This window comes from Chinchilla lanigera, unplaced genomic scaffold (genome assembly GCF_000276665.1).
Source record: "Chinchilla lanigera isolate Chin_1 unplaced genomic scaffold, ChiLan1.0 scaffold00123, whole genome shotgun sequence".
NCBI classification, from domain to species: Eukaryota; Metazoa; Chordata; class Mammalia; order Rodentia; family Chinchillidae; genus Chinchilla; species Chinchilla lanigera.
In genome coordinates, this window is record NW_004955524.1 from 3867402 (window position 1) to 3883772 (window position 16371).

At 38.6% G+C, this 16371-nt stretch overlaps 1 protein-coding gene across 1 annotated transcript in view; it reads right to left on the bottom strand.

The window, feature by feature from the left end:
- LOC102015045 (vomeronasal type-2 receptor 116-like) overlaps window positions 1-16371 on the bottom strand; it is a 52873-nt gene that overhangs the window by 25695 nt on the left and 10807 nt on the right. Inside the window, exon 4 of the mRNA XM_013507202.1 lies at window positions 1613-1782. Within this exon, the coding sequence (XP_013362656.1) occupies window positions 1613-1782 (170 nt within the window). The remainder of the gene's footprint in view (window positions 1-1612; window positions 1783-16371) is intronic.

Consider the following 16371-nt stretch of genomic DNA (forward strand, 5'->3'; position numbering starts at 1 on the left):
TTGATTAGCTTTGTATGTCTATATGTGTTTTCATGAGAAACTACATTGAAGATCTCAATATGTAATACAATAAGCATTGTTAATTCCCTACCACTCTGTTTGTAACTCTGCAACGTCTGTACTGATCCTTTGCTATTTTGTAAAACGTTGTCGATCTGTTAGCATTTTCCTCTTTTTATTTCTAAAATAAAAAAAAAATGAAGTAGAGTCCTGTTAGCTCCTGCATTAGTCGGAATCCGCTTTTTATCTATTTTGCAGAGGAAAAGCCCATTTTAGTGGTCCATAGACTAGTCATTATGTCTTGGTTAGATCAAACCTGTCTTACCATTCCCAGCAAGTGCCAAAGGGAATTGTTTGTCTAACAGAGTTCAGGAGATTCAGAGCAGTCATCTCTGACTCACTAATCCTGTGCACTTGCCAGTAGTTCGTAAACACAACAACCGTCAGAACCAATGCTTTCACATTAAACACACTAACCACCAATATGTTGGAAAATCACAGGAGAAAATGCCAGCAGTAGTGACACTTCACTGTATTCACAAGTAATTGGGAGGCTGAGGCAAGAATGTTGTTTGACCTCAGGACATTGCTCCCAACCTTGAGACATAACAACCTTGTCTGCAGGAAAAGGAAGATGAAACATTGGAAAAGAAAGAACAAAAAACAAACATACTTATTGTGTATGATCTGGAACATAAAATAGGAATGGGAAGACTTCCTATGACAGGAAGATGTTCCAACTCCTAACACTTCCAGCCCTGTTCCCAAAAGTGGGGAGCTACTGGAGGTAATACTTGTGGCTCTACCAGGGAACAACGAAGTAAGAAATCATCTCAGAGACCCTCTCTTCTCACAGATGCAAAAGTCATCTCCTAGAATCCTGTGACACTGCGCAAAATCCCCTTCTTAATTCTGTGTGACTTTGGCTATGGTATTGTGGTGGTAATACCTGAAAACAGAGAATGTGCGTGTGAAGTAGACTTCACTTGGATGATAACAATCTCACTGAACATTGCTCCCTTATTCCTGGCCTGCCTTGCAGCTCCACAGCTCATTGGACATTCTTGGTATCAAAGCAAGAGATAGATGTTATTTGAGTATAATTGAGTACATACAACATGAAGCTTCCCAAGCTGCTGAGATAGAAATAACACGGGGATATAAAAACCTTGATTCATAAAGAAGGAAATATGATCTTACTCTGGACATTAGGAAAGGTGTTGTTTTCTTCAACATCATATACTGAACTCAATCCAATGATTTGGGTGAGCTTCCATTGGAGATCCCTCACAGTCACTCAGAGGCAGGTCGGGTATAAGAAGGAGCGTGTATAATGAAAAAAGGTAGAAGGCATTACCTTCCCCAAGTTCTAACTCTGAACGTGAGAGCCTAAAAGTGTGAAATAGAATGATCTTTCCTATTTTCCAAAAAAAACAGATAAAGAGAGCAGTTAAAGATGTAAGAAAGTATGGAGCATTGTGTGGAAGTGTGAGTAGGAAGGACAGCTTACAGCTACACGTAGAGAGCATTGCTTTGTACAATTCAAAGACCCCCCAGGGCAAAAGCGGTCATGGTGCTCAAACAGAAAATGAGTAAAGAAGAACACACTCACTGCATGATAAGCACGTCCTTGCTAGGCTTCATACCAGTGGCCTCAATGAAATACGTGTAAGAATAAAGGGAGAAAAATGCTCCAACTACCAGGTCTCCATCCTTGTGCACGCTGGTGCTCCTGCTGAAAACACAGTCATCGTTAGCCAAACTGCACTCCGAGACCAGCACCTGCAGGAAGAGGAAGATGAAACTCAAAGGCACCATCCTCTAGGTGTGCAGAGAACCTTGAGCCTGAATAAAAGTGCGACTTGCAATGTCAGCCGGGTAATGTGCACAGCATCTGTATGTAAGAAATCGTGTATGTATGTGTGTTTTATTGTTTGGCTATAAGTGAATGAATGCATTTAATGATCCTATTTTTTTTTTTTTTTTTTGCCAAACCTCATCCATTCCCCAGAGGAATTTTCCACTATTTCTTCTGAAGATCTGTACCTGAGGTCTGGGGTCCAGGTGAAAATAAAAAGTTGGAAAATATTTGAGGATTGTCGTCACCTCTGGGCACCATTATTTCATTCAAGTCCTCTTATAACAAGGTCCCAGGAGCTCCATCCTCTTATTTCATCCCACTTTTATGTCAACAGGCTATTTGCACGTATGCCATTCAGATGATGCAAGTGGATTGCACACGAGGATTCAAAGTGAGGTGATTGAAATGACCTGGAAAGTTCCGTGCTCACTCATGAATATGTAGGCGCTATGCCCTACCAAGTTCAAGGTAGGGGGTGCCAGCCTCACTCTCACAGGGTTCAGAGCAGCTAGAGAAGATTCTCTGTATTGCCCATGCTTGTCTGAGAATGAGTCATATGTGCCCCAAACAAGTCCCAGTCAAGTAAGTTGCCCATGGCCTAGGGAACCAGTAACTACACTGAATCTGAAAATCTCAGATTAGTAACTCAGAGTCAATGCAGAAGTAATTTGAATTTCTTTTTTTTATTTTAAAAATAAAAGGAGGGAAACATTAACAGACAGACAACATTTTACAAAATAGCAAAAGCACAGTACAGACAACACAGAGTTACAATCAAAGTGGAAGGGAATTAACAATGCTTGTTGTATTACATATTGATATCTTCAAAGTGGTTTCTCATGAACAGATATAGACATGCAATACTGATCAACCAAGGACTCATTGATAGTTTCTTTCAGCAAAGAAATAGAAGACAGTAGAACAGCCATGTTAACTATCCTGCATGTACATACATACAAAATTTCTCCTTCTTTCCCTTCTCTTTTCCCACACCCCAGGTGCCCTTTACCCTTGAGTGCTTTCCTATCATTTTACAATGTCTATAACACCTCCTAGTTTAAATTAACTCTTTCAGGTTTTACACTACTGAGACAATATGGTACTTGCACATGTATGTTTGATTTATTTCACTTATGAGTATGGTCTCTAGTTGTGACCATTTACCTATAAAAGCCTTGAGTTTATCTTTCTTTACAGCTGAGTAATATTCCATTATATAAAAGTACCACAATTTTCTTATCCAATCCTCAGTGGATGGACATTTGGGTTGTTTTCACATTTTAGCAATTACAAATTGTGCTGCTATGAACATAGGTGCACATATATCATTGTGATATGATGTTTTTAGATCTTCTGGGAAAATACCAAGCAGGGGGATAGCTAGGACCTCTAGACCTAGTTTTCAGAGGTATCTCCAAACTGATTTCCACAGTGGTTTCACCAGTCTGCATTCCCACCAGCAGTGGAGAAGGGTTCCTATTTCTCCACAGCCTCGCCAGCATTTGTTATTGGTTGATTTCTTAATGCTAGCCATTCTTACTGGGGTAAGGTGGAATCTCAGTGTTGTTTTAATTTGCATTTCTCGAATGACTAATGATGTTGAACATTTTCTCATCTATTTATTTGCCATTTGTATCTCCTTGTCTGAGAAGTGTGTATTCATCTCAGCTGCCAATTCTTGAATTGGGTCTTTGAATTTGGAGGGACTGATATTTTTTAATTCTTTATATGTTCTAGATAGAAGCCCTTTGTCTGAGGGACAATCAGTTAAAATTTTTTCCGAGTTTGTGTGTTTTCTTTTTACTTTGCTGGTGATTTCTTTAGATGTGCAGAAACTTTTCAGTAGGATGAGATCCCAGTTGTTGATTCTTTCAAGTGTTTCACGTGCATTTTGGGTTTTGAAAATAGACCAAAGCCTATCACCATGCACCAAACTCAAGTCAAAATGTTCACAGATCTCAGTATTAAACAAGAAACACTAAATCTATTGGAAGAGAAAGTAGGTAAAAACCTTGAAGACATAGGGGTAGGCAGAGAGTTCATGAATAATTTGAATTTCTGATGTCTCAACCTTCCTCCTACAATTCAGTTATTTCCAACCTTCCACGGGTCTATCCAGAATCCATCTTTACTCTTGATTTTTCCACTTAGCAACTGCACATTATGGGGCTTAATGTATTGTGCTGATCCACTTCTAAACATAGCACCTGGGGCCCTACATTACCTGCACTTTCATGAGATCACAGGACTGGGCAGGAAATGGTGAAGCCTAAAGCAAAAGAGCTAGTCTGGAAAGCACGTCTACATTTTGCACCATCAAACTTATTGAGGACAGAAGCAACACAGCGAAACTTCTACAACCCTGATATTAGGCAGAATTTTCAAAGTGGAAAAATTATTTATGATTCCCTAATGGTGAAGCACATGCAATTTTACATTTGTCAAATTATAAATAATTATAAATATGCAATTATAAATAATAGTAAAGAGTAATGCAAACCTGGACTTTATTTAAGGTCGATATGTTAATATTGACCTAAGAACTGTGAAATACAATAATAGACAAAATGGTGAAAAGGATGAGGGAAGGGCCAAAAGGGAAACGTATTTTTACCTTAATTATTATAAACTTAAAACTTTAAAAATACTGTTAAAAAATTTTCAGTAAAACCCATTTACCAACTTAATAGATGCTAACCCCTGTCATGACTGAGCATCTGAAAATCAGATAATTCAAATAAAACTGTGGTACATGTGCAATTATACATAAAATTATATTATATGTAAAATTTAAATATTTTGTATAAAAGTGAATATCTCAAAAATTGAAAAATAAAGTATATGTTAAGATAATAGCACATCAAATCTATTGATTGAAATATAACATATAATTAATATTTTAAAATGAAGGCTTCACATGACTGTTAACCTGGACTGCACAAATTGCCTTCAGTGTGCACGTGTGCGCACACACACACACACACACACACTCACACAGAATAAGAGCATAGCTTGCACCACCGCATAAAGTATGACATGCCTTACTGAGACCATGATGTCTAACTTGGGGAGACTTTGTTAGGAATTGAATTGTGTCTCCCTAGATGTTGTGTTAATCCAAGTACTTGTGAACAGCACTATGTTTGAAAATAGTGTATTTAGAGTGGAATTTGGCTGCAATAAGCCCCTTTGGAAAAGGTAGTGACTATCAGGCCAGGGGAACCTAGACCCAGTCTCTTGGATGTGCCCCACTGCAGGTACTGAGTCACTAGAAAGCTCCATTCCCATGCAGCCGCTTGAATAGGTGACCAGGTGTCTGGCTCCAGGCTCCAGCACTGACACTGTGACCTGGGTTTACTGTGCCTTCTCCGTACAAGGTAAATTAGAGCTAGACTTGCCTCTTGGGTGCTGATTCCTCTCACATGTGCCGCATAATCTTCATTAGAGTCCTCAGGGGCCTGGGCAGAAACCCACATGCAGAGGAAGATGGAGCTGTCACAAATGAAGAATCATTATAGTCTGAATTCCCAGCTGAAAGATCTAAAATGTCTGATGTCAGTTGTTCTCAGAGGACGAGGAACTGCCACAGGTAGTGGGTAGTGGTAAGGCTGCAGATTTCTGCAGTGGATCAGGGAGAAAGAAATTGCTTGTGTATCAAACCAAGAACAGGTCAATGTGAAAACCTGAGAGCAATTGCTTGAACTTAGAAGTATCTGCATGCAACATAGGCCAGGTTATCCTCGTTTTGAGTGTAATCTTACTGTGGTTCTGAAGTATGTAAAGCACTGGCTTTAATCCTGCTGTGTGTTAAACTTCATGATGGTGATGGAACTGAGAAGCTCTGTGTGAGGAAAGGGTGGTAAGTTATCATCTTTCATGAGGAAGGAAATTCTGACATGCATTACAATACAGATACAACTTGAGGATTTCATGCTAATTAAAATAAACCAGTCACAAAATTGCAAACACTATACAATAATTGTCTGTTTAGGAGGAATCTACAGTGTACCAATCTATGAAAGAAGAAAATAGAGTGGTGGCTGTGAGGGGCTGGAGAAGGAGAAATTGGAATTGGTATCTCAGAAGGAACAGAGTTTCAGTGTGAAAGATGAAAAAAAGTTCTGGGGATTGACCACCCAACAATGTGAATAGACACATGACCAGACTGCATATACTTAGAAGTAGGCACGATGTGACAACCACACTCTACTCAGCACAACTTGTCCAGCTTCTGAAACTTATCTCAGGCCCTTCTATAGTTCATAGGAAAAATCTAGATTTAGAAAACCCTAAGGTCGTTTAGCAGGAATTCCCCACCGTCAATATCCAATCCGCCCTGGTATATGATCAGGTCCTTCATCTTCCACCATTTCACAGATGATATCTAATTGCCTTGGCTTACCTTTATCAAGAATCTTGATAGCTGGTCTACCCAGAATCCATCTTTACTCTTGATTCTTCCACTTAGCAACTGCACATCCAACCTGCTCCTTGGCTGTAAATTCGTAGTGCTTATGATGTATTCAAAGTTGAGCACGACATCTTTTCCCCCACTCAAACACTTCATTGAGTTGTTCTGTGCACTTAACTCAGTCGTCCTGAGTAACACTTGCTTATCATGCATACCCAAGTGATACTGAATAATCCTTTTATTCAGTAGATAGTTATTTTGCAAATATCCCCTGAAAGTCATATTGAAGAAAACTAGAAAAATATTTATGATGTGAAATAGTTAATATTAATATCAAAAATTGATGTATTTTAAAATCTATCTATCTATCTATCTATCTATCTATCTATCGTCTATCTATCTATCTATCTATCTAGTAACTCACATTGACTTGTTACACCAAAATGCCTAATTGTGTCCAAGTAATCCACAGGACACATGTATAGTACTACAAATTTAACAATCTACAAAGGTCATGCAGCCACTTTTCAGTAAACCTAGAGAAACATTTTTGCCTTTCTGCAAGAAAAAATGTAGGAACAGTTTAGAAATTTGCTGTAATAAAGTAAGTTTTTGATAAATTACATACAATTTCAATATGTGAGATGGGCCCTCACTATATATCTTTTGGTTTTTGAAGAGAAGGAGAGGTCCATTATGTACCTGAAGCTGGCCTCTATCTCCTTTGTTGTGGTTCACTTCTTTCCTTATCTTCCCAGGTATAAGCAAGATAGCTGCATATCTGTCAGCTTCTTAAAATATATTCTTAAGAGGAGGTAAAAGTAATTGCCCCTTGTGCAGCTGAACCCAAAATATATTAAAATTCTACCAGTCACCAATAAACAAAGTAGCTGCTGGATTTAGGAATATATAAGCCAACTTTAGAAACTTCTCATACTCTATGAGATCACTTTTACTATCTATCTTTATAGTCCTGACCATGGTACATTGGAACTGGTGGAATAAACAAACAAAATTTTTTGATAATTTATAAAGTTAGAATTTGGCAATATACATCATATTTAAATGTGATAGAAATGTATGTAATCTTTCCACTTTGCCCTTAAAACAACATGTGTTAAAGAGGCTATCTTTCTTCCAGTGAAGGTGCCCAGCCCATGTGCAGAAGATGCGGTGGCTGGGTGTTTAGGGTTGTTTCTACATTCTCTAATCTGTTCCACAGATCACAAGGTCTGCTATATCTTTTTCCATTACTATGCTGTTTTGACCACAGTAGGTTTTTACTATAATCTTAAGCCAAGAATTATGATGTCCTCTGCATTTCCTTTGTTGTCCAAAATTATTTTGGCTCTTCAAGGTCTCTTTTGGTTCCAAATAAATTTTAGGATTGTTTTCTCTAATTCTGTAGGCATATGCTGTTAGAATTTTGATCAGGATTGCATTACTTCTGTATAACAACTTGGGGAATATAGCTAATTTCACTATGTTTGCTTTTCCTACTCAAGACCAAGTGATATCTTTCCATTTTCTGAAGTCCCTTTCCATCTTCTTTTTCAGGGTAGTGTAGTTCATAATATAGTGATATTTTACTTCTTTGTTGGATTGATTCCTAAGTATTTCATCGTTTTCAGTGGTATTGTGAAAGTTGCTGTTTCCCTAATTTCTCTCTCAATAAGTTTGCTATTTGTATACAGGAATCCTATTTGTTTTTGAGTGCTGACTTTATCTTGCTATGTTACTGAATTTGGTTATTAAATCTAGGAGACTTTTGGTGGAGTTTTTGGGGTCTTCTACATAGAGCATCATTCCATCTGCATAGAAAGCTAGCTTAACTTCTTCCTTTTCTATCTTTATTCTTTTACTTCATTTTTTTGGTCTAATTTCTCTAGCTAATGTTTCCAGAACTATATGCCATAGGAGTAGTGATACTGAACATCCTTGTCATAACCTGACTATAGACTAAAGGTTTTCAGTTTTTGACCATTTGGTGTGATATTGATTGTTGGTTTGTCATAGATGGCTTTTATCAGATTGAGGCAAAGACCATATATTCCAATTTTCTGTACTTTTAAAAAATTATGCATAGGTGCTGGACTTTGTCAAATGCTTTTTTCACATCTATTGAGATGATCATGTGATTTCTGTCCTTGGCTCTGTTGATATGGTGTATTACATTTATTGATTTGCATATGTTGAATCATCCTTGCATCCCTGGGATGGATCCTACTTGGTCATAGTTTGTACTCTTCCTGACAATTTAAAGCATTCTGTTTGCCAGTATCTTATTGAAGATTTTTGAGTCTATGTTCATTGGAGAGATTGGCCTGTGGTTCTCTTTTTGCTTGGGTTCTTCTCTGGTTTTTGGTAACACTTGCTTCTAGGAATGAGTTTGGGAGCATTTTTTGCCTTTCAATTTCATTAAATAATTGGAGGAGTATTGACATTAGATCTTGTCTGAATTTCCTGTGGAATTCAGAAGTTAATCTATCAGGACCTGGAGTTCTCTTTCTTGCTAAGTGTTTAACTACATCTTCAATTTCATGGAATGATACTGGCTTATTTAGAATCTTTATATCTTCTAGATTCAGCTTTGGTAATTCATATGTATCTCAGAAATTGTGCATTTCTTCTCTGTCTTATTTGATTATAGGTTTTGAACTAGGTACAGAACATCTTCTGGATTTCTTCATGATAGTTTATGGTTTCATATTTTTCATTCTTAATTGCATGGATTTCAGACTTTTTTCTTTTTCTTTTGGGTAAGGTTGACCAGGCATTTGGCAATTTTATTTAATCTTTTAAAGAATCAATTTTTTGATTCCTTGATTCTTTGTATTGTATCCTTAGCCTCACTTGCATTAATTTCTGCTCTAATTTTACAATTTCTTTCCTTGTAGAAGTTTTGAGCCTGACTTGTTCTGCTTTTTCTAGAAGTTTGATATTTGAGCTTATTCTGTCTTCCTGATATGGGTATTCATTGATATAAATTTCCCTCTTAGGACTGCTTTCATTGTGTTCCATAAGTTTCAGCATGTTGTATCAGCATTGTAGTGGATTGACAGCTGGCTGTAAACCCCCAGCTGAACTGAGTAAGCATGGTGCTCGGTGTGGGAGGCCCACTTGAGGATTGTTGCCAGCAGCATAAGAGGCAGAACTGGAGAAGAAGAAGTGAGGCTGCTGGGAGCTGAGAAAGGCTGTTAGAAGTTGGTAGAAGCTGTAAGAAGCTGTTGGTTCTGCTGGAGGAGCTTGTTATGCTGGTTTTCCTGATGTACTTGGCTGTTTTCATCCTCTGAGGAGCTCAAGACCTTTCTGGCATTGAATGTAGCTTTAGTTCACTTTGGAGGAGCTCTGGTCCTCACTTAGAACATCGCTTCCTGGCTTCAGAGAGAAAGATTGTGTACTGCCAATCAGTTTCCTGAAGAAGCTTGGTATGTTTGCTTCCCTGCTGGGAACACAGCTGTTTTCTTTGGAGGAGCTCGGGACCTCACTTTTGCCGAGGATGGCTGTGGTCCTTTTCAGGGGAGCTCTGGTTTTTACTTTGCACATCACTTCCTGGCTCCAGTGTAGATTCCTGAGCTGCTAACACAGATCATTCATCCTGCTGGCACAGACTTTCCAGATTCCACCACTGATGTTTGGGCCTCCCAGTGAAGATCTGTGAAACAGGCCTGAATGAGATATTGTTATGGGGTCTAGGCCTCCAGTTGGACTTGTGGGAGGCACTGTTATGAGCTCTAAGTCTTCAGTCAGAGCCATGAAGGACATTTCCATGGGATTCAGGCCCTAAGCTAGTTTCCTTGCTTTAAGCGTGTGGACAGATTTCCTGCACTCTGGAAATCATTCTTTGGGTGACTGTTATAAATGATCTTATAAAGTATGTCCTCTATTATATTGCTCCCCTTGCACAATAAGCCCAAAACCATAATAAGTGTTATCATTTAGTTGTAGATACTGTTTAATTTCACCTGTGACCCATTTGTTGCTCAGTAGGGCATTATTTAACTTCCATGTGTTTATGGAGTTTTACTGGATTCTTTTGCCAGTGATTTACAGTTCATTGCACTATGGTCAGCTAATATGCATGGGATAATTCCAAATCCTTTGCATTTATTTAAGCATGCTCTAAAGGGCTCATATGTGGTTTATTTTGGAGAACATCCCATGTGCAGCTGAGAAGAATGTGCATTCTGATGTATGGTTGAAAACTCTGTAAATATCTGTAAGTTTGTTTGTTCACAGTTTTGTTCAGTTGTGATATTTTCTCTGATTTTTTTTTTCTAGTAGATCTATCTATTTGTAACAGTGGAGTGTTAAGGTCTCCCACTACAGTTGTGTTAGTCCTTATTTGATATTTCATGACCATCAGTATTTGTTTTATATAGTTGGGTGCTCCTGTACTTGGTGCATATATGTTTATGTTTGTTATCTCTTATTTGGAATTTTCCCTTAACAACAATGTAGTTACCTTCTTTATCTTTTTGGATATTATCTTGAGTTGAGGTTCATATTGCCTGCAAATAGATTAGATAACACTTTTTTTCTGGATTCTTATTGCACGGAATATTGTTATCTATTCTTTGACTTTCAGTATATGATGTTTTTTGAGTTAATCTTTTTCTACTATGTAGCATATTGTTGCACTTATTTCTTTTTTTTTTCTTGGTTTTGTTTTTTCTCCAGTACCAGGAATTGAACTCATGACTTTGTGCTTGCCAGGCAGGCACTGTGCTCCTGAGCTAAATCCCCAGCCCCTGCACTTGTTTCTTGATCCATTCTCCCAGTCTATTTCTTTTGAATGGTGAATTGACACAAATTACATAGACTGTTATAACTGACATGTATTAGTTTAATCTTCATGTTATTTTCTGCTGCTTGATTCTTGTTTTTCCCCTCTGTTTAAGTGGATTCCTTGCCTGCTGATCTCTTTCTATTGATGTTCTTTCATTTGTGCATATTGTTATCTCTTTCTACAGTATCTTTCAGAACACATTGTAGGACTGGTAATGTATCTTTTATGCTAATAAATTGTCTTAATGTATACATTTCCTGTGTATTTTAATCACACCTCACAAACATAATGAGCAACTGGAGTGAGCTGGAGAGCAAAACTGAGAGGTGGGTGGGACTGAGAGATGGCAGTTTCCTTGTGGTGAGCAAAATGAAGCATGAGCAGTAATTGGGGGAATCATCTAGAAGATAAGATTGCAAGACAAACAGGATTGTGTGTCTCTTGGAAATGCAACATGTTTAGAAGTTTTAGACACAGAGGGAGACATATCCAGGTTTACAATGTAGAGATGCTGTCTTGGTTACTTTTCTCTCATAGCTGAGACAAAATACCCAAAGCCCAAAATGAAGGAAGGAAAGGTTTATGTAGCTTACAGTTTGTGGAGGTTTCAGTCCATACTTGGCTGGCTCCGAGGCAGAAGGTAGCAAAGCAACAAGACCAAAGGGGGGAATGGCAGCCAAACAGCAATGCAGCCAGAGCAAAAGGGAGGAATGGTGGCAAACATCTTCTTTCCCTGCCTTACATTTTAAACAGGCTACCCCCACCTAAGGGGCATGTAGCTCTCACATAATCTCCATGCCCGCCTCTTCCACAGGCTCAGGATGTATACAAAGTATCCTGGTTTCCTGCTGAGTCACTTAGCCAAACCTCTAGACTCCCCAAGTTGACACAATGTATCAACTATAACAGATGCAATATTATATTTATGAATTTTACTCTATTATTATCAATTTGAGAAGTGAAGGTGTCCTTATTTGGAATTTGGCAACTAATGCCTAAGAGGAACCCTATAATGAGATTTAAATATTCCTTATGCAAAAACTTGAACATCTTCTTAATTAACAAAATCATCTTTCTGTTTTTGTTTTCTTTCAGATACTGTCTTGGTTACCTTTTCCTGATTGCTGAGACAAAATACTTGATGCCCAAAACTAAGGATGGAAAGGTTTATTTAGTTCACAGTTTGTGGAGGTTTCAGTCCATAATCAACTGGCTCAAACACAGCGTGTCACGGCACTGGGGCATCAGCACATGCAGTGGAAAACAGCAAATGCAGCAAGAGCAAAAGGGGAGGAGCAGCAAACCTCTTTCCCTCCCTTATATTGTATGAAGGCTACCCACCCCAGGGGAGAGTATTGCACTCACACTTATAATCCCAGCATTGGACCATGGATCAATGAAAAACTCCAGAAGCCTGCCCCATGAGTGTATATGGCTTTGGAGAGACATCCAGACACACACCATAACAGATACCTTAGGATTAAAGAATTGAGTTTATATTATTTCATATTATGACACATCATTATTATTTATCATACTGTATATTTAATTATTAACCCTATTATAACTGTAGCTTATAAGTGTCTCACAGACACTAGTGTGGAGTGAGGGATATTGCTCCTCATAGGGGTTATAAGTAAAGAACAAGAAGTAAGCACTACTTTACGAGTACATCACATAAAGCCAAGGAAATTTCTCTAGACCCCTTCTCCTTATAATCTCTGTTTCTTGCTGCTGTTAAGGGTCCTGAGACTCAGCACTAATGTTATACCTAGTTATACTTGTGAACTTTCTGGGAACATGTTTTAGAGCAGGGATTGCCTCTTGGGACTTGCTATGCCCCCAACATATACCACCAAATCTTTAGTGGATTCTATACCAGCTTGGGTTGAAATTCCAATACAGAGTGGTATGGAAATGTATATGTGAGATATGAGCAAACAACACTGTCTGAATGTGTTACCTGAAAAAAGTGAAATGACCAAAGCTAGTGTCCTCAAAGAGATATTAGAGGGTGAAGAGTGTGTAAGGGTCTAAGCTTCTAGAATTAGGGAGGGTAAAAGTGCTTGTGTGTCCAACCAAGAAGAAATTTGGGCAAAAATAAAATTTCCTCCTTTTGTTTAGAGATGAGATTGTTCTAGGACTTAGTGTCAAAAGGAAAATTTGAGTAATAAGAATAATTAATGCATAAAAATATACTCTACATTTATTTAAGTGTAAAATGGTGAGACAAATAAATTCTGCTTATAAGTACCAAAGGTAAAACAAATGAGACTCTGCTGTGGAGCTACATCCACAGACTGAAGTATAAACTTGACACAGGGGCTCATTTAGCTGTCCATGTTGGTCCCCAACATGTGACCCTCCTGCCTCAGCCATGGTAGCAATCTGTAAATGCAGGCTTGCAGGTCCATGCAAAGATGAACATGTGCTTTATGAGTAGCAAGAGGCAAAGTCTGGTTTCATGTTGGCAGAGGAGAAGGCTCCTCTGATTTTCAGAACAGTCTAAAAATAGAGGGAATGGGGTTGTAGTGGCCAATCTCAGGGGGTGATTTAGGAATTTGGAACTGAAGCATCTGGAATTGTGCACAAGACTGAATTTCAGTTCTTCCTGCTTGGAAAGCTCTGCCTGTGTTGATTCGGGCAGAGAAAGTGGATAGAGATGAGTTCTTCACAATGCAGTCCCATGTAAGAAGGGACACAGTCTGTTTCCTAAAGTGACGGCTGATGCTAACAGATGGAGAAGTCTATTTGCTTGGCTTGAATCACCTAACGTAGCCAAGACCTGCTGAGTGATCTGAGCTCCTGGTGAGAGTCTCCAGGGATCACTGATGATTAGTGTGCCACACGCTGATGCACACACAGCCGACTTTGTAAAATTCACACCGGTTGGTTTCAAGCCGTATTCAAGACATATTGAACAGAGATTTGGATCCCCTTTTCCTTTTTCTCCTTAAACCAAAGGTGATGAGAAAACACAAATAAATATTTAATTTAATGTAGTGCTTGGGTTTGACTTTTGGCAAAGACAAAATAGAGATGAATAAGACAGGAAAATAGAGATAAATAAGAAAGGGAAAAATAAATTTCTGGGTGCCATAAAATTTATTTTCCACAGATGAGTCCATCAACCAGGACTTAGGGTGAGAGCTCTGCAGGGTTTAGCAGAAAACAAGGAAAATTTTGTTTTTGTACAGTTAGGTCAAAAAGGGCATTGATTAATTATTTTTAGAACTTTAAATTTATTGAAGATTTGATAGAATACAGTTGGAAGTTTTAAAACTATACACAAAATTTTAAACTCTCTATTTTTCTGTTTTATTTTGTATGTTTTCCTTTCTTCCAATTTCTATTCATTTTTGCATGGACTCTTCCCATTCTTTAGCCTTTAATTCTCTCCCATTTGTCCACCCAGTAGTCCAGGGATTCCTTCAGTTCCTCCCTTCATTTAAGAAACATATTTTAAATCCATGTCTCTCATGATGCACTAGACTATAACCAAAATGGGTCAGAGATCTAAATATTAAAATAGAAACAGCAAATCTGTCAGACAGATTCCAGCAAATCTGTCTTGCTGGAAGACAGAATAGGTAGACCTATAGAAGACATAAGTGTAGGCAAAAACATGAACAAAACCAATACTGCTTGGGAATTATCACAAAGAATCAACAACTTGGATCTGATCTTATTAAAAAGTTTTACACAGCAAAAGAAATCCACAGCAGAGTGAAGAGGCCACACACAGAGTGGGAAAAAGTTTTACTAGTTTTTCTTTAGACAATGGACTGAGCCCAAGATCCCGTGCTCTGCCGTGCGGCATCATGAGAAGGACCCCGGGTGCTGGGAAGTCTTGGGACCCTATATGAGCTGCCTGGGAGCTCAAGACCCTGTGCTCCACTCTTAGCCACCATTATGGGAAGTACGCTGTGTCTCAGGCAGCCTTAGTACCATAGGTGAGCAGCCAGAGAGTCTGAGACCCCACACTCCAAACCCTGCCACCATTGTAGGAAGGAGCCTGGGTCCTGGGGAGACTTTGGACCATTTGTGAGCTGCCAGGGTGCCCAGGACCTCATGCTCCAACCACTGCCACCATTCATGGGAAGGATTCTGTATCCCAGAAAGCTTCAGGACCCTCACTGAGCTGCTTGGGAGCACAAGACCACACACTCCACCCAACCACTGCCATGGCGGAAAGGACTCTAGGTCTCGGTTAGCCTCAGGACCTTTAGTAAGGCCAAGGAGCCTAAGAACCCATCTTCCATCCCCTGCTACCATTGTGGAAATGGCCCTGGGCCCCAGGAAGTCTTAGGAACATCGGTGAGCTGTCTGCCTCCTGACATCATCACAGGAAAAACTCTCAGTTCCAAGAAGACCTGGAGCCTGAGTGAGCTGCATGGGAGCTCAAGACCCCATGCTCTGCCCCCTGACACCATCACTGGAATAACCCTCAATCATGGGAAATCTAGGGAGCTTCTAAAATGACAAAACAAAGGAGTAAAATGCAATCTCATCTCTCCACCCCACCCAGAACAAGTCCAGGGAACATCACATAGAAGAACTTGGAAGTCACATACCTGAAGTTTCTGAAATGATAGCAATTGAAGTAAAGAACCAAGTACAGGAGGTTTTAGAGGAAATCAGATCAGAAATAATGTATGTATATACAGGATAGTTAACATAGTTGTTCTACTGTCTTCTATTTCTTTTCTGAAAGAAACTGTCAATGAGTCCTTGGTTGATCAATATTGCATGTCTGTATCTGTTTTCATGAGAAATCACTTTGAAGATATCAATACATAATACAACAAACATTGTTAATTTCCTAGCACTTTGTTTGTAACTCTGTATTGTCTGTACTATTTTGCTATTTTGTAAAAGGTTGTCTGTCTGTTAATGTTTTCCTCCTTTTATTTTTAAAATAAAAAAAAACCCTCTCAGGTAAAAAAAGATGACAAAAATAATAAAATAATTGCTCATCATATATAAAGAAAACAGATAAAAACATGAAGGAGGACATAAAAATACTGGAAACCTTAACTGAACAACATAGTAAAGAATTAGAATGCATGAAATAGATTCAAACAGATATTCAGGAAATGAAAATTTCAATTGAAAGCTCGAAGAACCGTTTGAATGAAATTGAAGATAATCTTTCAGACCTTGAAGACAGCATTTCAGCTAGCAATGGTGAAAGGGAAGATATCTCAAAAATAACAAGGAAGGAGGAAATAACAAATCAACTGCCACAAGTTGAGGCAAAGAAAAACAATATAAAACAGATAGGTGTCAATGAAAGAGCAGGTGGCAACA